The sequence below is a fragment of the Cyanidioschyzon merolae genome, chromosome 20, assembly GCF_000091205.1.
Source record: "Cyanidioschyzon merolae strain 10D DNA, chromosome 20, complete genome".
In the NCBI taxonomy this organism is placed as follows: domain Eukaryota; phylum Rhodophyta; class Bangiophyceae; order Cyanidiales; family Cyanidiaceae; genus Cyanidioschyzon; species Cyanidioschyzon merolae.
In genome coordinates this window covers 194472-217175 of record NC_010146.1, presented here as the reverse complement: position 1 = coordinate 217175, position 22704 = coordinate 194472, and the positions used below count along the sequence as shown (strand labels likewise).

The window sequence follows — 22704 nt, the reverse complement described above, 5'->3', positions numbered from 1 at the left end:
CGCAAACGATTCGGGCAGCGCAACCCGGAGGCGAAAACGAGCACGCGGAATGACTTGTATTTAAATGGAATAATCAGCCATGCATATAATGGACAAACCCCCAATCAATGTGTCGCGTTAGGGCGAAAACCGCTGCGTACGGCGTCGCCGTTGCAGACGCTGGATTTATATGAAGGTGATCGCGTCCTCCGGGTAACCCGAGTCCCCCAAGGCGTACCACATTTCTTGGGAGAATGACTCGTTCCCGCTGATAATGGCCATTGTACCTTCCGTCCACGCTGGTATGGCCGATATCACCCGGACGGTAGCAGGCACCGGCTGTGCCGCGCGTCTTTCACGGCCGTAGCCGTTGCGTCTGGCTGCGGCGGCAGCGACGGTTGCGCTTGTACCCGCACCAGCGGAAGCCGTTGCAGCTCGGGGGAATCCTGTGCTGGCAAGGTACGCGCCAGCGTTCTCATTCCAAACACAATGGAGGCGGAATCGCTCACCATGGTCTTTGCTCATGCGCTCCAAGTCGTCGAGGAGGATGAAATCTCGGGCGCGCTCGTTATAATAGATTAGCGTGATGCGGCTCACCGCGGACTCGGAGTCTTGTAGGAGTTCGTCGGCGATGCGCACCGCGGATACAATGCCCAGACCGCATGCTAAGAGCACAACGTTATGCACCACAACGGTCCCAGCGGAGGGATTCATCGCGCGACGGTAGATGAGCTCCGTATTCGGGGCTGGTCGAACGCGGATAGCATCAACACCTTCCACAAGGGATTCAAGCGCGATTAGGAAATGCTCGTCGAACTCGTCATTGTTTGCACTGCACGTCGCCGAGAATACGTGGTCGGAGGTAGATGGCCGCTCCAGGACCTGGACATCGCTTCCTGTACTGAAAGCACCATCGTACTCGGCGTCCATTGGAGCAGCGGCAGCCGAATGCGTCGCATTATCTGCGTCGCTCGCTTCCCAAAGCACTTGCTGCAGTGCGTGCGACACGGGCACTATGATCTCGAAGCTACCAGGCTGATGGCGATCACTGGCGACCGCTAGCAGGTGCGGCCTGATTGCTCCAAGCCCACAAGAAGATTCCGCTTGATCAAGGGGCTGAACGTCACTCCAGAGACTTTGGCGGCTTTTCTGAACATGCACTTCGATGCGTTGACCCATCTGGAGAACTAGCTGGTCGTCGGGTCCCGGAAGATCGAATCGCATTCGAACGAAGGCGTCCGAGATCTGGGTGCGTTCACGAAGAACGCAGCGAATGAGATCGCTTCCCGAATCCCGCGAGAAAAATTGCCGAATGAGCCCAAAGAACGACTCGGATGCCGTCTGGTCGACGGAGGAAGAGCGCTCATCTGGTACAGACCACAATCCTGTTTCCGCCGAGGGCAGCGATGGTGACAGCCCGCGCTGGGTGATGTTCTCTAGTACTGCGCTCGAACGCGTAGAGGCTGCCGACCAGAGACGTACCGCGCTCTGCCACGTAACCAAAAAAATCGACGCGATCAGCAAGAATGCCGCCTGCGCAAGCCGTTGGAACAGTTGAACGACACCCTGAACCGCAAGCGCCACGACACCGAGCATGCCGCACATGAACTGGCCGAAGAGGACGATCATCTGCGATACGCCACGTAAGAGTATCGTGCAGGCGTTAAAGATGAACAGCAGCGCCGCTCGGAGGCGAGCGCCTAGCGCGCCTGCCGCGAGCCCAATCAAAACAGCAACAGTAATCATGGCCTGTAGAAAGCCCACGAGCCTCTTATACAAGGCCTTTAGGAGTGAGGTCTTTGGCTGCGTTCCGGGTTCGGTATTCGACCGCGGCAGCATCATCTTCGCCGAATAAAATCCAACGAGCACCGCGAAGACGCCCAGGAAGAAATCCGTTGTCCCAACCGAGCCAACGAGCGTACCCTGTAATGGTGGTGACGGCGGCAGTGCCTGCTGCTCTACAACCGGGACACCCTTGGCCGGTGGCGCGGATGGAGCACCCATCGCTGCTGAAGATTTCTGTTGCGGAGTGGTCTGTGCCTTGGGAGGAACAAACGTCCGGGTAACCGGAGGTGCTTCGACTGTTTTTGGAGGTGCCGTTTGGCGCAAGGAAGCCCCATGGAGGTTACCGCCTTTTGCAGTCTGTGCAACTGTTTCATTCGGTACAAAGATGCGTTGCCCAGAACATAGTGGCCGCTCCAGCGCCTCCTCTAGGGATACGCCACCTGAAGGCGCTTGCCTCGAAACCTCGTGCTGTTTCAAACCAGGGAGAAATGGGAACTTGCCACGCTTAAACTCTAAACGCGAAGCGCGGTTATTCAGCTCCCAAACACGTTTCGCGTCAATGCCATAGCGTGACGCGATACTCGCAAGCGTGTCACCATCCTGCGTCGTCACGTAGAAGCCCGGTGGCCGTGGCAAGCTGCGAACAACAGTCATATACGCAAGCGACCGAGCCCGCTTGCACCGGAGCTTGTTCGCATTTAAGTACCAGCGTCCACGGCTCGATACATCAATTCCATCATGCGTGCGCCTTACTTGATTCACAAAGACCACCCACATGTCGCGAGTACGAACACTGACGCAACCACAGTATCGTATACGTGGTGGCGAGTCCTAACGCGCTTGAAGCTGTTGCGGGTATTCAACCAGTTTGCGCGCCATCGCTGACTTCGCGCCAAATTGCGCGCCATGCCACCCCAGCGCTGTGTTCTTTGTGCATTGTCCATTTATTTCATGAATGTACTAAATAGGAATAATGTGGAACATCACGGACGCAACGGATCGCATGCGCTGGCGCATCTGCGCGAGCCTGCACGAGCGCCACGTGTCTACGTGGCGCGCCGCAGTGGTGTCGTTTCGTAGCCTCGTGCGTGTGTCTAGTGCATCGCGCATGGTCAATGGACGAGCGCGGCGTGCATTGTAGCGGTGGCGCGCACAGGCTCCGTATGTTGGCGCTATGCGTCCGCTTAGAGCGACGTGCTGCGACGCACGGACGCCTCGCTGCTTACCATGCTGGGCAGGCGACAGCTGCAGTGCCGCTGTGAGCCTGCAATGGTGCGCGATGACGAAATGAGGCGCGGAGTTTGGCGTCTCGAAGCTTGCGGGTGGTACACATGCGGAGTTCCCTGTCACTGAAGAACAAGAGCTTTGCTGGCATGAGAAACCCGGAGAAAGTGAACGCTTTCCGGTTGTTTACTGGCCATTTCATCCGCATGTGTCAGATCATGCATGTGACGTGAAACGACACGGCGGATCACACGACAACAGCAAAACCCGAATCCGGCGTGATGTCTTACATCCCATTCGCACCGTTGGACAGCGTTTGCTCGAACCAGATGCGCCATGCTGCGATTGAGCAGTCACACTGGGACTGGAGGCGTGCATTTCGCAATGACACGAACGACCCCGGATGGATGCTATATGGGGACCCAGCGAATTTGTTGACGAGGCGCTGAGGCACATTCCGTCCCGGTCCCTTTCTGTCGTAAAGGTCCTGGAAGCGCCGCGCCTCTCATGCTCGCTCCACTGAGCGAGTCATCGTGACCTAATCACCTCTACGAGTACGCTCAGCGATCAATGATGGACGCCCCGATCACCATGTCGCTGTGTACGAGTCGTGACTCCGGGGATGCTACCCTCTCGACAGAACCTGCATACGCACACTCGTCATCGAATGCTGACTTCATCTTTATGCGCGATGAACGGCGTTGCATGAAGCTGCTACGCGCGACCCGGCGCTTCGGGGAATCGAGTGCCTGTTTCCAAGCAAAGCATTGCAGAGGTGCTGGTGAAACGTCGACACCTCCACGACAGCGATGCGATGCACGTCTCTGCGATCCAGCGTCTGTGCGCCCACGCTGACGTCTACGTAGAATGAACCATTCGAGAACATACGGATGAACCGGGTGCCGCGCACGATCCAAGAATCAACTCAACATGCCGGGGATGCACGCTGCGCATGCAGGGATGCGCGAATGCGATACAGTACAAAACGGGATATAGCTATCTCAGGAATCAACTCAACATGCCGGGGATGCACGCTGCGCATGCGGGGATGCGCGAATGCGATACAGTACAAAACGGGATATAGCTGTCCCGTGTCCATCGATGCGAGTCGCTCGAATGACGCGCGTCGCATGCGCTACTGACTTCAAACGAGCAACTAGGCAACACAGCGACGCCTACAGCACTTGCCGTATTTCTGCTCCAGCCACAAAGCTGCACTGCATATGACGCAACGAACGACTTGGCCGGGTTTTGTGCTGCTCGTTATTCAGCCGGAAGCTTTTTATCGAAAAGATCCGATTCTGGCGTACGCACGAAAGACAGACGGTTGGACCGAGGTTGCGCGGCAGACCGTCGTCTGGACGCCCGAACGAGCGCGTGCGCTGCTTTCACCTGAGCCCGCCGAGACCACGACGCCTGCCCCAGACGATGAGGTGCACAACGAACAACACGTCGCTGCGCTGTGTGAAGGGCGTTCTGAGATCGTCGTGCTTCGCAGAGCGACTCCGCCTGTCGAGATGGTGTTCCTGTCGAACGAAGAGGCAACGCCTCTGGAGCAGACTTCGGCGACAGACTGGAAACGGTGGCTCGAGTTGTGCGGACCCGTAGACCCCGCTGAAGCCCGCGCCCTGGCGCCCCGAAGCCTTCGTGCGCTTTTCGGCGTGGATAAGGCGCACTGTGGGGTCTGGACCAGTCGGGATGTAACGCAAATTACGAGTGATCTTGCGAAATGCTTCCACGATGCAACAGAAGTGGAGCGCATATACGAACGAGTGCGCGTCGTCGGCGAGCAAGTGGCCGGTGGAGGCTCCGCTGCAAAGTCGTACTTGAGCTCCACCGTACTAGAGACGCTTACGACCGCATTATCCCGACTTTGTATGGCGCAGCCAGCGCAGCCCTTGGAGTGGCTTGGTGCGTACCTCCAGGAAGCTGCCTCGTTGCAGGGTCATGCGCGTCTGCCGCCTCGGTTGGTTTTCGTACTCGGCGGCCCAGGCGCCGGCAAGGGTACCCAGTGCGCCCGACTCGTCGCCGAGTTTGGTTTTTGGCATGTTTCAGCAGGTGATCTGCTGCGCGCTGAGATCCAGACTCAGTCCGAACAGGGCCAGCTGATTGACGAGATGATTCGCCAAGGCGCCATTGTGCCCGGTCATATCACGTTGGAACTTTTACGGAAGAAACTAGTTGATGCGGGTAGCACCCTCGCAGTGCCTGGTGTGTTGATCGATGGGTTCCCTCGTGCATTGGATCAAGCCATAGATTTTGAGTGTCTACTCCGCCGCGCTGATTTTTGCCTTTTCTTCGAGTGTTCCGAAGCCGAAATGGAGCGCCGCCTCCTGCAGCGCAGTCGCAGCAGCGGCCGTACCGATGATAATCCTGAATCTATTCGCAAGCGCTTTCGCACTTTTATAGAGACGACCATGCCAGTCATAGAGTTTCTAGAACGCCGCATGCGCGTGCATCGCATCCCAGCAGAACGCTCTGTGGATGAAGTTTACGCCCAAGTGCGTCAACTATTCCTTTGAGAGGCACCGGGCGTGCGCCGCGTTCGAGCATACCATCCAGTGCCGTTGCATGCGATCCAACATGTGTACCGCTCCGCACATGCCTTCATTGTAGCATGCGAGACGCTCCACCAGCAACAACGCAAACGAGGAAACGCGCTACGGTTGTCGTCGGAAATGGGCTCTCTCTGCCTCGTCGCGAGCTTTGCGGGCAAGCTCTCGTGCACGCCACGCCGCATACGCCGAAAGCATCGCATGGTCTGCCGTGACGCGCCGCCCTTCTGCATCCGTCGCGCTTGGCGACGGTGATGCGAGTGTCGCTCTAGCAACGCTTTCAGCACGCTGACATGGTGCACCCTCCTCATATGCTTGTGCAGGACGCCTACGTTGCTGAGCAAGGTATTCGGGGGTCACCCTGTCCTGGTTCAGTTGCGTTGAAAACGTTTCCGTTGACCGAGTCCGTGCAGTATCGTTTGTTGTTGGTTTCTGCGACAGCAAGGCATCGACTCGGGAAAGCGCTTCGCGTATCTGGTCACTTTTTGGTGGCGTCGGGACGTCGTCGTCGTCGTCGTCATGACCTGCTGTAGTCAGTCGGACACTGTACAGAATCTGAGCCGTAAAGTGCGGTCGCGGAGCTCGAAGCGCAGCGCCGTCGGGTTCGTTGGAGCTCTGCATCAGCTCGGCGTGTGATAAGCTTTTTCCGATGTCTCCGAACGCAGCGCACGTCAGAGGCGAGGCCGATAAGCGCACGCGTTGCGGAGGTCAGTACGCGTTGCGGAGGTCAGTACGCGCCGCGCCGGTGCCTGCACCACCAGTTAAGCGTGTAGGGCGTAAGTGATGGTTGAACGACGACTTGAAAGCGATCGGAAGTACGCTCCAAGTAGCCAGCGAGCACGGAAGAGACCCCAGTGCGTAGCGTAGTTCAGGGGCTCCAGCGAGCCCTGCGGCCTGTTCGCCGTGCTGTTTGGCCGTTCAGCTCACACTTCTCCAGCCGTGTTTTTCAGCGCATACGCATACCCCGGTTTTTGCCTCGCGACTGTTAAAGTTGCACTAGCGTGCTCTTCGTCGTGCTCTGTACAAACTCGTGAGCAAACCGGCGCCTGCCGCTGTGTCAGACTCGCGCTGCTCAGCGCAACGCGATTGAAATGTGCCGTTTGAACTGTACGGGAGCGTGAACGCTTCCGAGGATCAGAAGGAAAGCAACCGCAGTTTTTTTGGACATGCTTCTATATTCCATACTTCGCAGCGCCATCCATGCCTATGCGATGGGTGGCAGATCCATCCAGCGAATCGTCGGAGAATGTAGAAAGAAAAGTCGGTTTCTGGTACGCAGGGCAAAAAGCGCAGCTCTCCTGGCGGCGCGTTCTCGGTCTATTTCGCTCGAGAATCGCGCTGTTATGGGCGAGAGGCTGCAACAATACAGCAATTCGTCAGATGCGATAGGAAGATACGTCGACTAGGTTTTATCTTAATCAAGCAGCGCGCTCTAATGAGATAAAGGTTTCAAAAGTACCGCGATTCGGACGATGCCCTGCGCAAACATTTCGACATTGCGAGACATCCAAGACGGAATAAAATGGAACGGGTACCTTGACTCGGGCGTATACATGAAAGTTGGGTAGCCTTCTTATTGTCGCCAACAGTAGCCACTGCGCGATTTCTCTGCAACTGATTCCTGTGCTTCTCTCCTATCTCCGGATTGATATGCGCCCGTCTCTCCTTTCCCTCAAGCTCCATTGGATACAGTTGACAGATGTTGATGGCGGCGTAGAGGTCCTGACTTTGCACCTTCCGGCTTTGTTTCTAAGCATTCGATGCACAGGCGGAAGTTGCAATCCAAGCTTCGCTTCCCATTGTCATCTCCGTTGTATGTAGCCTCGGCGCGTCCTTCGCACTACTGACAACTGGATGCGGTCAGGTATTCCAGCATGTCTACGATACCTCCCGATCTGAGTGCCACCCTGCCGCGCATGAAGGCGTGTTTCACTGCTCGGTATATGCCCGTACCAGATGCAGAAAGCGCCCCTGGATGTACGCTTCCATTTCCACGACCGGTACTGTTCTCTGTGATGCCGAGCTTCTTCTAGGGCGAGGCCCTCGACGAGTACGCTGCCCGCTGCACGCTGTTCCATTCGATGGAGGATTTGTGGAACGCGATCTTGTCCATGACGGAGCAGGTACCAAAAGGTAATTCAAGGCTGGAGATCAAGTCGAGCAACTTCGAATTGTCTACGCTTCCTTCGTACAAAGCAATGACGCACGCCCCACTGGAAGCGGTCGCTGCACGAACTCTAGTCCCTGTCCAAGATCCTTTTGTATGTAAACAGAAGAGACAGGAGCATCTGGAAGCGCATCGCATGAGCCTTGTCATAGCGGTGCCGTCGAATGCTGCTTCGTCGATGACGACAAAGCGAGGAATATTCGTACGACGAACGGCATTGACTGTTTACCGAGACAGGTTCAGTGAAGTTCTGGCATGAGCTTATACACAAACTGTCAAGATACGACATCGATTTTCGTTTTCGTCGTCAATCCAGTGGTGCAAATTTATGCACCCTCGAGTTGCATTAAAACAGAAAAATCAAAAACTTGTAGCATGCGTGATCTGAGCATGTTACACCTATGGAACGAAGACAAGTCGAGGCGTGTATATATGCATCGGGTATGAATGTCGAATATTTTACGAACTCCCCTTCGATGGCGTCGAGAATCATCACCTTCATCACGATGATGCAACGAGTTCCAGCGGCAACGCGTGAACGCATCCACTGCAAAGCATCCAACCGAGGATCCTAAAACTGCGAATGAACCCTTCAACCCCTGATTTCTACACTTCAAACGTCGAGGCTATACATCAGAAAAAACTTCCAAAAAACGCAAGGCAGGAGCTGATCCAGCAATGCGGTATTCCATGCTCATCGGACACGAGTCTAGGCAAACACAGAAGCATTCGCTTGTCAGCTCTTGCGACCGATGCTTAGCGTTCGACGTATCATGTTCATTCGTGACTGCCCAACGTATTTCTCATGAACGAAGCCGTGTCGTAGGGCACCCTAAGCTCATACGCTAGGGTGGCGAGATCATCTCCGCCGGCCGCATGCCGCTATACCGAGTGCGCATCAATTTGCATGCGGACCAGGTCAGCGAGAGGCATGTGTCGCCTGGTGCAGAGCGTCCACAGAGAAACGTGACGCTCGCTGTCACAAATCGTGTCCCGCGGCATGCATGCATGCATGCAGCGCCGCCTATCCAAGGCCTCTGTTTGCCGCTGGCACGCACTACTCTGGGTAGCTGCGCATCACGATGGAATAAGGCAGCTGGAAAAGTGTCTGTACGATTACCGTGTTCTGGTAACAAAGCTCTGGTTGTGGTTAGCACACCTTCGTTGCAAGCGCCGCCTTGACCGGATACACCCAGCGGCACGGCGAAGAGGCCCAGACATCGCGCACGGCAACTGTGCAGGCGCATATCCAGTGTTGCAAGAGGCGTCCACGGTAGAATCGACACATCGTGGCGCGTTGGATCAAGCCTCCACGCCGCTCGAGAATGCTTGCATGGAGTTTGTGGAGTATCGAAACCTTTGTGAAAGCTTGGTATTATGTTCGACACGGTTGCCAGCGGCACGCGGGCCTTCAAAAGCCCTGGATCAGCGCCATCGATCCTGGACCCGAACGAATTCCATGCGCTGCAGCTCAGACGCGCCACAGCACAAACACATCATTCACTGCAGTTCGAATGATTCGCAGATCTTCATCCAGGAATGTCAGTTCTGTCCACCCAACGGCAGTTCCTCGAAGCGGCAACTGCAGCGGTGGTAGCGTCTCGTCTATGCGGCGTCCCAGAAAGCGATTCGGCTCCAGCCGCGCACGCTCAAAACGCAGATACAGTCGCTGTGGGCGGCTGCGGTCGCATTGTCCGCGTGCAAATACCCGTAGCGTAGCGTCGGAATCCTCTATACCAAACTGGGCTAGCAGGAAACTAGCTGGTGCAGCGAACTGCACCACGTTCTCGAGCGTGAATTCCATCGCATCCGCGGATAGCGCGACACGAATATTCTGATAGATCGATCCGACCTGCGGAGTGAATGGTAAGACACTCCATCCCAATAGAAGCACATCAAGGGCGGTTGTAAACAACAGCTTCCAGTCACCGGATACTTTGGACGCTTGCTCCGCCCAGCCGAGGTTACATGGTGCCGCAATCGTCGTCGACGGACTGCTTCCTTGCGCTTGCTCACGTTCCAGAGCGCGTACCAGCTCAAGTGTCTCTTTTCGACTGGAGCTGGTGGACGCAAGACCCCGGTTCTGTTCAGCCACGGATCGCAAGAGCTCGCTTTTCAGCTCCGACACGGATAGCGTGCGTCCCGGTATCTCGACCACATTCGAGTCACGCACAGCGAAACGATCGTCCGCTGGCCGGGACGCTCCAGAAGAGGCGTTCCAACGACTGCCAGGGCCCGCCTCCTGGGTACAGCGGAGGTGTCGCACCGCAGCGACGTGTCGGACGGTCGGAGTACGCACGCCAGCGGCCGTCTGATACCGCGACTTCCTTGCTGGGGCCTCCAGCACCGCAGCCTCTCCTCGCCCGCTGACCAGCAGGTGGTGCGTGTTGCTTCCTCCATTCAACGACCAGCTCGCGCTTTCGACAAAACCAGTCACTTTCGGTGTGTACCTGGGTGCCATGGAAACCGAAGCAACGGGCAACTAGCCTCGCCTCTGCTGAGCGCGAACGAGTTGGCTTACAAGTCGCTGGGGACGCCAGCCGCGGGTGCGCCTTCGCCGGACACCGCCGACGGCGGGCGTGCACGCCCGCGACCAGGCACACATACTACACATATAATCGATACTTGTGCGGTACTTGGTACGTTTGTTGGCAACAAAGCCAATGTCAGAACTTGTAACGCAATCCGTTTCGAATCCAAGTGCGTCTCAAGGGGACACGAAAGAGAGGCCGCCCGTCATCGAAAGCGCGATCAAAGTTCTTCTAGAGCGGTGCAGGAAGCATCGACGCCGTACACGGGACCTTCTGGACGCGGACTCGGGTAGTGAGTCAGAGCCGGACGGTGCAACGGATTGGGTATTTTTGGTGCTGACCCTGCAGTGTATACCGGAAAATATGCCGCGACGGCCCCGATTGATACCGTTGCCGAACCCTCTCTATCGATCGACGGAGCCAGGTGACGCTGTGAGCGCGTCGCTGTCGGTGTGTGTGGTGTGCCCAGACCCCGTGCGACCGTACCGCCGGTTTCTGGTCGAGTCACCGCCAGCGCAGTGGCGTGAGCGCATTCGATCCTTACGCGTCACCGAGGTGCTGTCGGTAAGGCAGCTTCGCCGAGACTACCTCCAGTTTGAGCAACGTCGCCGGCTTGCTGCCAAGCATGACCTGTTCCTCGCCGATACGCGCGTGTGGCCATTACTGCCGGATCTTCTCGGAAAAGAGTTCTTTCGACGTAAGAAATACCCTCTGCCTGTGAACTTTTCTGGTTTAGACCAGTGTACTTCCGTGGTGGCGGAGCGGGTGATTCGAGCATGTGAACGCGTACGCGATAGCACTGTTTGGTATCCGGGGCTAGCGGCGGGCACCTGCTGTGCCATCCGAGTCGGAAGGCTCTCCATGTCGCCGGAGGCACTCAAGACGAACGTGGAGCAAGTCCTGCACCAGTTGCCAACGTTCATTCCAGGAGGTATTCGGCGGGGCGTTCTCAGTATCTACCTGAAAACGAGAGCGCGGGTCCCGATTCCGCTCTATGTGGCGGATCGGACAACGCAGGTGCTCGCAGCGAGTGCACCGGTACGCTCCAACTTTACAATGTGGTCACCTGAGCGTCGTCGACGTCGCAGTCGCCAAACCAAACAAAAGCTCGTACGAGTACCGGACACCCGACCGACACCGCTCGCTCAGAAGCGTCAACGACAATGATTCGGGTAATGCGCGCGACCCCCAAAGCGACATTGTCATTGAGTTGGAGCTGCGTTCAGATTACCCTATTTAGAGAGACTGTTTTTCGTGCACCGTGGATAACGTCGATAGGTGCAGCGAACAACGATGATGTGGAGCGGAACGACGCTGGGCGCAGTTTCGCTCAGCTCAGGTGCGTCGCATTCGGCACGTTGTGAATGTGTCATTCAGCGCCTGGCCCAGTGATGGTTTGTAGACGCAGCCGGTGGACTGCTCAAAGCGGGTCTCGGTGCTTCGTTGCGCTCGATGCACATCTGGAGCCTGGGGTACGGCGCGCTGGGAGTCCATAGAGGTACGCTGCAGCGCAGCATCGTGCTCTTGCGTAGAACTGCGGTGATGGTCGGAGCGCGGCTGCACAGGCCTGGACTCTTGTCCGCTCGCGACTGCCGACACATCCTCGTTGGGATTCCCATCAAAATGAACACGTTCCATGTGCGCATGGTCGAGGCGCTCGTCTGCGGCCAATAATGGACCGTGATCTGCGCTCTGCGCTCGACGTGCAGGGTCGAGCAGATCGGGGCCTCCACGCGATGGTATATCGCCGTTAAAACACGGACTCTGACGATCCGCAGCGGTTTCCATCTTTCTTTCGGTATCTGTGTCGGGATTTTCCGTGATCAACGCTTCAGACGGAGTCGAATTTGCGGAAGATTTCGTCGAAGCAGTCGATTCCCGATGGGCGTCGAATGCCATCCGCATATCCACGGGTTGTGCACCAATATCGACGACAAGAACATTCTCATGGGAACGCATGCCCTTTGAAGGCAACCGCCTAGGCTGTGATGGCAAACGTGTCGCACGTGGTACGCACGCAGGAGCGTGCGCATATACGCTTTCGGTCAGCGGGAGCACGAGATCGGCAAGCTCAATACTAGCATGATGCTGATTGAAACAAAAAACCAGCACTGGCTGGCAACCGTTCACACGGGATTTGCGCACACCGTAGAGCACTGGATCGGCGCAGGTCACCAGCTCTACCGACGAGCCGTTATCGTACGCGACGTAGAATCTCAAGTCGTCGGCACAGCTGGGCCTTACATGTTGAGCGACATTATCACAGCTCAGAATGCCGGTGTGCTTCGAATGCGAAGCGTATGACCATCCGGCGTCCGGAGCCGAGACCTCCGCGCCGAAGCCCCCGATTCGTGTGCGTAATTTCTGAACTCGCCTCCACACAGAAGACGGCAAGCGAGACGGTGGCTCGCATGGTGCTCCATCATTTCGTCGCCAACCGCTAAGCAGCTGGCCATCCTGTAGACTGGATACCCGCCAGCTATGTGGATGAACCTGAGCGAGGGAGAGTGTTGCCGTGTCTGCTTGTGGCGATTCCGAATCTGAGGCTGGCAATACAAGCAGCTGCCAGCCACGTAAAAGTAGAGCATTCATCAGCGCTTCTTGGAATGATGCCGTGTCCGGCGAGCGTTCGGAATCGTTTGGCTGCGGCACTGCTGATCGTCTTGCACTGCAGGTTGGTGCAGCTGCTCCTCGTGCCCTTGCATGCTGGCTTGGCGCCCGCCAAATGCCCGGTGTACAACTCTTGGGAACGCACGCTCGATGCCGGTTCTCTCCTTCGATTTGGGATGTGATGGTGCCCGAGCGATCACCGGCGTTTCCCTCTCCAACGGACCACGAACGCTGTATCATGGCCAAATCCAGTTGCCACTTGAGCGGAAACTGCACCACGCAGTGGAGACCGGGGCACGATACGGCCAACACTCGGGCCAAAAGGGGAAGCAGCAGGATGTACCGCGGCAATTCTGCGTCCATGGCATCCATAAAGAGGTAACGATTACCGAGCATGTCTCCGAGTCGGTGACATTTGGATTGCGCAAGGTCATCCGCCATGCGGCGGCGTTTGCACGGGTTGTTCTCTCCAGGAATTGGTCGAGGCGCAATCCCCGGATGCTCTCTTCCAGTAACAGTCACGTGGCCGCGTGCTCTTTCTAGCCCAAGGCAGCCACCGACACATGCTCCATCTACACCATGCGCACCATTATACTCGTGGATGAAATCTATCCGCTCTCTCTGGAAATGCGAGGACTCCGGTGCAATCTCCCGTCGAGACGGCTTCGAATCATCCGCAAGAAGCGGCGCACTGTGACCGCAGAGGCCCTCGGGCGACTCCGCCGCAGAGTCTGCCCGCGGCGGTACCACTCGACGACGAGCATCAGCAACAGAACTGGATCGCTCTTGTACCTGGGGATCCCGTACCGTGCGATATGTCAAGGGAGGATACGATTCGCTGGAGTTCCAGCGCTGTTCCGGGCTGCCCAATGCTTCCCTGTCGCGTGGTTCCACGGGCGGCATCACCAAACCGGACTCGGTCGTGCAAAGCGCTCTCTCGATGCCCATATTCCACGGTAGATCCTCTGTCTTGCACTTTAATGGGCATGGCGGCACCCTGGAGAGGCGCAGAAATCTCATGCGATGGGATCGATGAACGTCAGACATCGGGATCGCTTTCACATGGCTACGCAATGCACTCAAAATTTGTCTGGAGAGTGGTACTCGCGTAGCGCTCGGGGAAGTATAGCTTTCAGTCTTCAGCTCTTGGTACGCTGTCAGACGCTCAGTCTCTGCACGCGGCGTGCGACGTCCACTGGTCGCTGCAGCAACAGTAGCAGCTTTCCCCGGTCGCGTACGCGTTCCCGAGTCCGCTTTTACCCGAGCCAAGCCCTCGGACTGGCGTTGTGAATTGATTTGCTGAAACACCACAGATTCACTACGTTCATTCTGTTCCGTGATTGCCGTGGTAAGCGCCGACCCGAGTCCACCACCACCGAGCGCGCCGCACTCGTTCCGCCACGTCCTTCGCGGGAATTCCGCAGGCCGCGTTCCACAACCTTCACTCGAACGTTGTACGCCGTGTACTCCCGGTTCTCGGCAGCCGTACTTTGCGTGAGCTGCAGCCACACTTTCACCCTCCGACTTGGGTACAGCCGGAGCACCCTGAGGCTGTGTGAGCCACGATGCGTTTCGCTCGAGTTCAGCGTTCCAAACCCGCAGCAGAACCAGGACGTCTGTGCCCTGCATGAACGCGTTCGTCCAGCAACTAGAAACCAGTACGCAGTCGCTGAAGGAGACGCACCCTGCACCAAATGTCTGTTATGATTTTGGGGTCAACGGCAAGTTTCGACGGAGCGAGTTCCGCTCGGCAGTATCCGCACAGCGTCTCCGCATATGGAGGTAGCCCCGCAGGGGCGCCCCACAGACACTCGATCCGCCACCGTTCTTGAGGGCATATCCTGTGGATGGAGGCGGATTTGCGCTTGGGTAGATTTTGCACTAAAGGTTACTGTATGGGTCTTTGCTAGGGAGCATGCCTTGTCCAGTGCTTGGGTAGATTTAGCACTAAAGGATACTGTATGGGTATTTCCTACGAGCATGCCATGTCCAGTGCTTGGGTAGATTTTGTGCAATCTTGACTTTATAGCTGCCATTAGCATCTCTCGACTGGTTGCAATGATGCTGATGGAAAACGATAGACTGGCAAATGCAAAGCTGTATACAAGAGAGAGAGAGAATAAGAAGCAGTCACAGAACCAGCCTGTAACAGTTGGTGTTGATAAGCGTGTTAAGCCGCCCAAACCTCAATACATACGTCCACGGTAAGTGCGTGGAGCTCTTCTATGTTTTCCTGACTTGGGTGTACAATATGCCGCAAACGCGCATGACATGTTCGGTGCCCGTGAGCCCTGCATCACTCGAGCGCTCTTAGAACGACAAAGATTGGGCTGCATTTTCGGAACCTAGAAGCATTTGCGCAGGAGCCTTGGCCTCTTCCAGTGTTACCATAAGCACGCTCGGTTTTCGCGAGGGCGCCTGTTCAGGCGCACTGATCTCGTAGCCTCGGATAACCTGACGCACCTGTTCTTCACGGATATGCATGACGCCCAGATGAGCACCAGAGAGGTCCTCTCGTGACCGAATAATCACTGGCCAGGCACCCGTTGGTAATAAGTTGCGTGCGTTCGTCGGAGAGCCCGTAAGTGGGTAGTTCAGTACGTAAATCGGAAGCTCTTTCAGGGTTTACTTTTACATAGATCTAGCGTCGGGACTTATTCTACGATAACTGTCCCATCTTTTTATGCAGCGGAAGCGGTCTTTTATGCTGTGACTCGTGTGCTCATACCACCACAAATCCGAACAGAAGAGTTGGTCCTTCGATGCGGTATTGTAGAAGGAGCTGCTGCGCGGACACGTCTACACGCCCGGGATCACGCAAGAGTTTCACCTTGGAGACTCTCTTGTCTGGTGCCGTGATCTAGAATTGATTCAAGATACCCCTAGAATGACCGGATGAACGGAATAAATGCAATATCCCTGAACATCAGGACCCGTCCCGTATTCAATGCATCTCTAGCTCGACGCATAGACTCGACGCCATGAAACGCAACGGAATAAACGCTCTGTTTATGAACATCAGGACCCGTCCCGTATTCAATGCATCTCTAGCTCGACGCATAGACTCGACGCCATGAAACACAACGGAATAAACGCCCTGTCTCTGAACACCAGTAACAAGCAGCGACATCGAGGACGATACCGGCTACCAGCAGTGCCACCGATTCGATCCGCTGCTAGGCTGCTGGTGAGTACGCGCACCCCTTGCCGCGTTTGCTTCTCTTCCGGCACGATCGGCGAGCGCAACAGCGCCTAAAAAGGCAGTCCAGTACAGTGTAATACAGTACAGTCCACTAGAGTGCAGTACGACGTTGGGTCTGGTGTAGGCTTGGTTCATGCCTGCCGAGGGTGCGTCTACGGAGAGCGCTGGGCTCCAGACTACACTCGGAGAGCTCAGCGACGATGAGCAGATCATTGATGACTTTGTTATGGACGTGGAGTCCGCGGAGCACGAGGAAGTGGTTCAGGATCGACTCCCGTTTTTTCGGCGGAACGAAGAAGACAGCACAGAGCGCGGCGCTGTCGCTGTACGTCATCCCAAGCGTCGGAGTCGCTTGAGCGGGAACCCCTTCCGTGAGTCGTTAAAGAGCCGGGTTTTCTGGTGCATTCGAGACCACTGGCGAATATGGGCGTACACAGCGCTCGGTGCGCTGGCGTTGTCGCTCGTGCTCCTTCTGTTATCGCGCTGGAGCTCAAGTGGCGAGCGCGTACCGACCGACGCCCCCACAGATGCGTTGTCGCAAAAAGCGCAGTTCATGGGACATCCATACTGGCATGCGTTGCTCCTGCGTGCACCGGACCCGAAACGTATGCGAAACTTGCTGCATCGGCTGACGTCCGAGCCGCATATGAGCGGAACACATGCCGCAAAGCGCACTGCAGAGCTGATTCGCGACGAGTGGGTTGCTGCGGGAATCCCGGCTCAGATAGAGACGTTTCAGGTGCTCCTGGGCAGTCAACCATCTCATCTCGTCATTCGCTGGAGTGAAACCGACCCCAGCGCACCGGAAACCTCTATCATGGATCTCACCGAGCCGAGCATCCGCGGAGACGCTGCGACCGAGGCAGTGTCGAACGCTACCACGTTCCACGGCTATGCTGCATCGGGAAAGGTTCGCTCAGCGCCCATTGTCTACGTGAACTATGGTCGTCCAGAGGACTACGCGGAACTGGAGCGCCGAGGGATCAACGTCTCGGGAAAGGTCGTACTCGTTCGCTACGGGCAACTCTTCCGCGGTTTGAAAGTATTCCACGCACAAGTCCGGCAGGCAGCTGCCGTGCTCATTTACTCGGACCCCGGGGATGACGGGGCAGCACGCGGGTCGACGTATCCCGACGGACCCTGGCGGCCAGCAAAGGCCGTCCAGCGCGGCTCTGTCCAGTTTAATGCACTTTGTGTCGGGGATCCGTCAACACCGGGCTACGGGTCGACAGAGGCGGCCCCGCGACGCACCTACGAGGCGGCTGTGCGCGAGTCTTGCCTGCCTTCGATTCCCTCGGTACCAATATCGGCTGCTGGTGCTGAGATCCTCTTCCGTCGCATGCACGAGTCTTGGCAGCGGGCCGGTTCCAAGAACGATACCCTGGTATCGTTGATGACGGCACCGGAGGCCTTCCGCGGCGGCCTGGATTCGAAGCTCTACGTTCTCAGCGGAAACGATGACGTGCGTCTTGATCTTGAGGTTGTCCACGAGTACGCGTTGAAACCGATTTACAACGTCATTGGCGTGATACCGGGCGCGCATGGCGACCTGGAGAGTGACAAAGAGATTGTCTTTGGGAATCATCATGATGCCTGGATCTATGGCGCTGTAGATCCGCATACCGGCACCCTGGTGCAGATGGAAAGCGTTCGAGCGTTTGGAGCGCTTCTACGACGCGGATGGCGACCACGCAGAACTCTAGTTTTCGCCTCATGGGATGCCGAGGAATGGGGCACCATTGGATCGGTGGAACACGTGGAAACCAATCTAGAGAGTCGTATTCGGGGACGCACACTCGTCTACGTGAACGCGGATGTGATTGTGAGCGGTTCTACTGCTCGACTGGGTCTTGCGGGTTCTCCGCTGCTCACGCAGGCTGCTGAGCAGGCTATGCGTGGTCTCACGGATCCAATCACATCGAAGGCTTTGGTAGAGGACTGGAAAGCTCGTCGACAGCAGGCAATTGATTCGGAGCGAGCGCTTCAGCGAAGCTCGCCGAACGAGGCGCCCCATCTTGGTACGGACTTTCGAGACGAGCCTCCAGGTCCGCTGCACAATCGGGCAGCGACTGCGAACTGGATACCGCTCCTGGATCTTCTGGGAGGCGGTAGCGATCATACCGCTTTTCTGCACCATGCGGGGGTCAGCAGCCTCGACATCGGTTTCGATGAGCTTGATCACCCGTCGTATCCAGTGTACCACTCAATCTACGACGACGAAGCGTACTTCCTTGGCTTCACGGATCCGGATTTCCGACTGCATCTTGTTGCGACGCAGCTGGTGAGCACGCTGCTCTTGGATCTGGTCGATGCGCCTCTGCTGCCGATGAATGTCACAGACTACGCACACTGGTTGCGCTATCATCTGCGGCTGCTAGAGACAAGCCGCCCAGACCTTCTCAGTGTCGTGCAGCAGCAACTGCAGCCAGCGATGGATGCATTCGCAGGCGCTGCGCAGAGGTTTTCGGCACAGCGGATGCTCACGGTTGCGCAATGCTGGGCACTGCGCGAGTGTCGTGCGGCGCTTTCGGACCGCGCTAGTCGTCGCCTCCTGGACCGGGACGTTGCCAAGTACGCAGCGCTGAACCAGGCGCTCATGAACGTGGAACGCGCACTCATCCACTCGGACGGTATTCCTGGTCGTTCTTGGTATCGCCACACAGCCGTTGCACCGCATCCCGACAAGGGCTACAGCGCGGTTGCGTTTCCGTTCTTGTACGGCTCGACGGCGACAAATGCTTCGCAGGGCCTGGCGGCTACTGCAGCGGCAATCCAGCGAGCAGCTCGAGTGCTTGAGGAATGCGTATCCCAGTGGCTTATGTCTTGATGAGAATCTGATTTCCCGACCTCATCTGGTGTCTTGGATAAACGCCGTGCCACTGATCGCAAAGCGCTGACGTATGCACGCTGGCGCCTAAACCCCACGCTTTTCATTGCTGATTGCTTACAGGGTTTCGGAAAAATCCTTTCCTGTAAGTCGCTGAGCATCCCTCGCAACGAAACGTGCAAGGCGCAACGCACAAACCGATGAAAACCGCGCTTTGCCGCGCTTTTGCGGACGAGTCTAGCGGCTTCGTCCCGCGCCTGCAACTACCTTGCAAGCACGAACGTTGCGCAGCAGTCGCGCTCTTGCGAGTCTAAGTTTTCCCGAGTTCATGATCGCTTCGCGGAAGCAGCAGATCATAATGCATCGATTGATACCGCAAACTCACAGGTTCAGCGATGAAACTGCGACCATAGACGGCAACCAGAAATAGATCACTCGACTTGGTCCGTTCATTGGACGAGCTTCTAGCAGCATTGGCGTCCGCTTGATCTCCCGTGCTCATATAGACACAGATTGGTGTCTGTAAGAGCGGTCCCAGAATGAGCAACTCGGGTTCGCCAGCGAACTCATCACTGTGCACGAGGCGTCGCAGATGTTCATCAAAGTCTTCTTCAACGACCTGGTCTCTCAGAAACAGGTCTCGATGCTTTCGCATCTCTCGTACGCAGAGATATCGCAAGATATCTGCTTCGCGCCGTTCACGTCGTTCCGACCATTTCGACCCGGGGTAGAGGCCTGCGTAGAATGCAAGACCCCGTACTACCGAACGGAAGAGGCAACGGCCGTCACCACGCGTTGGATCGATACGCAGCTGCCCCGACTGGTCTCGCACCGTTGATTCCCTCTTAAGAACGGCCCCCGAATCGTAAAAAGTGGCGCTGTTGAAACTCAGATACCGATGGGGTAAAGCGTGACGTTCCCTTTCTGTGACTGGCCGCACTCGAGCTGCAGCACCGCGCTGGAAGAGGACGCCTCGGCTGCTTTCACGGACTCGACGAAAGCCATCAGGAGAAGGACTCCGCAGCACGTACGCCTGCAAGCGATGAATCAAGGATTCCAGACGAATGAGCAAACTGTGAATCTTCTGGGCGCGATGCGGGTGTCGGAGCGCTGCGACGATCTGCATCTCTCGTCGCAGATCCGCCATATGACAGAGCAGTTCAATGGCATCGTCCTCAGACTCGACCACGCTCACCTGTTCCTCCAGGTCAGCGAGCGTGCTCTTGAGGGCATCAACTTCGGATGACGTCGAAAAGGAGCGGCTTGTGCTTCTCGAGAGACGAAACGACCCCTGCGACTCTTCTTGCGCGTCTGTGTACGAGCTGTGGGTAGAGGAACGCTCGCGCTTGCTCTCTGTTTTCAGGCTCTGTTCCATACGAGCCTTTGCGTCCGCCTTGGAGTCATCAAGCAAGCGTGCAACGCTCTCAGTGTCCACCTTTGCCCGACTGAAGCGAGGGAAAAGGAGCGACTCGGCCTCTTCCTCCTCCTCTGGTTCCTCCTGCTCCCCCGTGCCGGTCGATGTACCGTCTGCCGCTACCGTCGGGGCAAAGTTAGCACGGCGGTGACCCCTAGCTCGGGTGCAGCTCAGGCACTGTCCCATGTTCGGGAGCGACACGTCCGTGCGTTCTCGCAGGCAGCGGTGCAGCGAGTGCGACGCCTGCCACGTCGGACCAAGCAGGGAACGCCTGGGCGCTACCGCCAGCACGTGCACTGCACCCTGGGCACAACGCCGTGGAGAATGGAATCCAACAACCAGCCCCAAAACCCAACCAGTCAACTGATCCGCAGTCCCGCGTGCTCCAAAGTCGATCTCCGGATAAGCCTGGAAATGCAATATCGCTTCGCGTATCGCGCTCCGGCGCCTTGCCACAGGGACGCGTTCTATGTATCGCCTGAAAGGCGGCTGCAGAGGTGCCAACGCTGCGGTATACCTGGTGCAGCACTTGATATCGCTGACGGGTGAAGCGTACGCTGGATATGCCTGACGTATCCGCTGCTGTCGCCAGGAGATGTTTTTTGGTCAACGACTCTCGGATTTTCCGACTGGCACAAAAGGGAAAACCCCGTCTCGATAAGGTCTTCGCGCAACGCGCATGCGCCCTCTTCCAGGAACGCTGGATGCGTATCTGGCGGACCCCGGGTGGTGTATATGCTGTGCCCCTGTAAGAGAACGCTCAGGTTGCACTAGCATTGCACGGGCCTTTCCACGCGGCGTCCATGGGTAGATCACGTGCTGGGGCGGTGACCTCCTCAGCTGATGCCAGCGGATGCAACACATCCGCCTGTACCGCGCTGTTTATCAAGTGCACGCAATTCTCGTACAAACATACATACATATACAGACGTTTAGACACACACATACACTTCGGCGTACGTCACAATGCATCGTTCGCGTCGACAGCGCAAAGCGACGTTCGTGTATGTATGTATGCTGTGTACAATTGCATAGAGGCATGCCTCTATGGGTGTACACGCGCTCAGGATGCCCTAGCGTTGCAAAGCACGGACGCTGCTTCTACGAATCGCGTGCGCTTCGTACGCTCAGGCGTGCACAGGACGTCTATAGCGCTAGTGATAAGTCTGCGTTTGTTATTCTGGATCTGTTTACAATCAGAACACGTGATTCCCGTGATCTTTATACAACTCACCTTGACAAGCGTTGAGAAGCAACGGCACTCCAAACAAAAAGTCCGCAGATGAAACACTGCTTTCGGGGAGACGCTTGGGTGATCTTCGACACCAGCGATGCTGAGCGCAACGTATCCCGACGCCTGGGCAAATGCACCGCTGATGCATCTGCAGAGCACCCATCGATGCTATCACTTCGTGTACAGTGAGCAGCGTGCCGGTTCGCGCTGTTCGCACTGCACTAGCGCGGACGACCAGCCCTCAACCTGATGCATATGTGCAAGCATGACAACGAGGCGCAGACGCGTTGGCGGCACGACTCCATGTATACCGCATGCTCAGTACCGAAAACGCCCCGAGTCTTTTCGTTGCGTGCGCTCCGAGAAGCCCCGCAACCACTGTTGGGCGTCGAAAACGACCGGTAGAAAATGAATGCTCCCGCGTCCATCGTAACTTTCCGATTCTCGAAAATAAAACAATACCGGAAAGCGCGGCCACCACAGTTTCCAGTATTCGATGCGGTCGTAGTGCCAGCCGCGGACGTAACGATAGCCCCGAAGCGCGGCATCGTCACCAGCCGTTGGTTGTACGGAGTCGGCTGCACCCCGTTTCCAGACCTCTATCGCATCGGGCCCAAAACGGAACCTCAGCAGAAAGCCGGCGTTCACGACAAGGAAAACACCAAGAAGGCCGACAGGGACAGCGAAAACCTTGCCGGCACCTCCACCGGCCCCAGCGAGCACACCCGCAATCCCCAAAACCGTAACCGGCAACTTCAGACTCGGTCGGACTGTGAAGGGCTCGAACTTTGTCAGTGTACAGCGAAGCCCCAGTTTTTTGACGGGAAGTACACCGGCCGGGCAACGTGCCTGTCGAGTCACGCGTTCAGCTGTGAGACTCCACGTTCTGGAACGCACGCAGGTTGAGAAATTCGGTTTCAAGAAAGTTGGTACAAACGCTGTGTGTTCGCGGCTACAACCTGAACGCTCGATTGCCATCATTTCCCTTGCCTGCAAACGTTGCATGAGTACCCAAGAACACCAACAGCAACGAATCTGACAGCATTGTTCATCCATCCATCGTTTACGCGCAGCGAACGCTGAAGCGATGATTGGGGATCCTCGGGCAGCCAGCGTCGCCGCCCTCGCGCTGCCACAGCACTGCCCCGTATCCACACCCGCCGTGGACTCGCGAAA

General features: G+C 56.8%; 8 protein-coding genes across 8 annotated transcripts, besides 1 other annotated feature; 3 read left to right on the top strand and 5 right to left on the bottom strand.

The window, feature by feature from the left end:
* Window positions 1-165: 165 nt before the first annotated feature.
* CYME_CMT084C (hypothetical protein) lies at window positions 166-2541 on the bottom strand (the record flags this gene model as incomplete). The annotated part of the gene is made up of 1 exon (XM_005539081.1): window positions 166-2541. One exon carries the CDS (start codon window positions 2539-2541, stop codon window positions 166-168), a length of 2376 nt encoding a protein of 791 aa, XP_005539138.1.
* Window positions 2542-4211: 1670 nt separating this feature from the next.
* Window positions 4212-5510, top strand: CYME_CMT083C (probable uridylate kinase; the record flags this gene model as incomplete). The annotated part of the gene is made up of 1 exon (XM_005539080.1): window positions 4212-5510. The coding sequence occupies one exon, from the start codon at window positions 4212-4214 to the stop codon at window positions 5508-5510; it is 1299 nt and encodes a 432-aa protein (XP_005539137.1).
* Window positions 5142-6558: a sequence feature (possible transcribed region).
* A 2623-nt stretch (window positions 6559-9181) lies between these two features.
* On the bottom strand, window positions 9182-10171 carry CYME_CMT081C (plastid-lipid-associated protein PAP; the record flags this gene model as incomplete). Its single annotated transcript, XM_005539079.1, has 1 exon — window positions 9182-10171. One exon carries the CDS (start codon window positions 10169-10171, stop codon window positions 9182-9184), a length of 990 nt encoding a protein of 329 aa, XP_005539136.1.
* Window positions 10172-10373: 202 nt separating this feature from the next.
* CYME_CMT080C (hypothetical protein, conserved) lies at window positions 10374-11408 on the top strand (the record flags this gene model as incomplete). Its single annotated transcript, XM_005539078.1, has 1 exon — window positions 10374-11408. One exon carries the CDS (start codon window positions 10374-10376, stop codon window positions 11406-11408), a length of 1035 nt encoding a protein of 344 aa, XP_005539135.1.
* Window positions 11409-11576: 168 nt separating this feature from the next.
* CYME_CMT079C (hypothetical protein) lies at window positions 11577-14480 on the bottom strand (the record flags this gene model as incomplete). Its single annotated transcript, XM_005539077.1, has 1 exon — window positions 11577-14480. The coding sequence occupies one exon, from the start codon at window positions 14478-14480 to the stop codon at window positions 11577-11579; it is 2904 nt and encodes a 967-aa protein (XP_005539134.1).
* Window positions 14481-16186: 1706 nt separating this feature from the next.
* Window positions 16187-18880, top strand: CYME_CMT078C (probable glutamate carboxypeptidase II; the record flags this gene model as incomplete). Its single annotated transcript, XM_005539076.1, has 1 exon — window positions 16187-18880. One exon carries the CDS (start codon window positions 16187-16189, stop codon window positions 18878-18880), a length of 2694 nt encoding a protein of 897 aa, XP_005539133.1.
* A 310-nt stretch (window positions 18881-19190) lies between these two features.
* On the bottom strand, window positions 19191-20480 carry CYME_CMT077C (similar to auxin-regulated protein; the record flags this gene model as incomplete). Its single annotated transcript, XM_005539075.1, has 1 exon — window positions 19191-20480. The coding sequence occupies one exon, from the start codon at window positions 20478-20480 to the stop codon at window positions 19191-19193; it is 1290 nt and encodes a 429-aa protein (XP_005539132.1).
* Window positions 20481-21846: 1366 nt separating this feature from the next.
* CYME_CMT076C (hypothetical protein) lies at window positions 21847-22533 on the bottom strand (the record flags this gene model as incomplete). The annotated part of the gene is made up of 1 exon (XM_005539074.1): window positions 21847-22533. The coding sequence occupies one exon, from the start codon at window positions 22531-22533 to the stop codon at window positions 21847-21849; it is 687 nt and encodes a 228-aa protein (XP_005539131.1).
* Window positions 22534-22704: the final 171 nt, after the last annotated feature.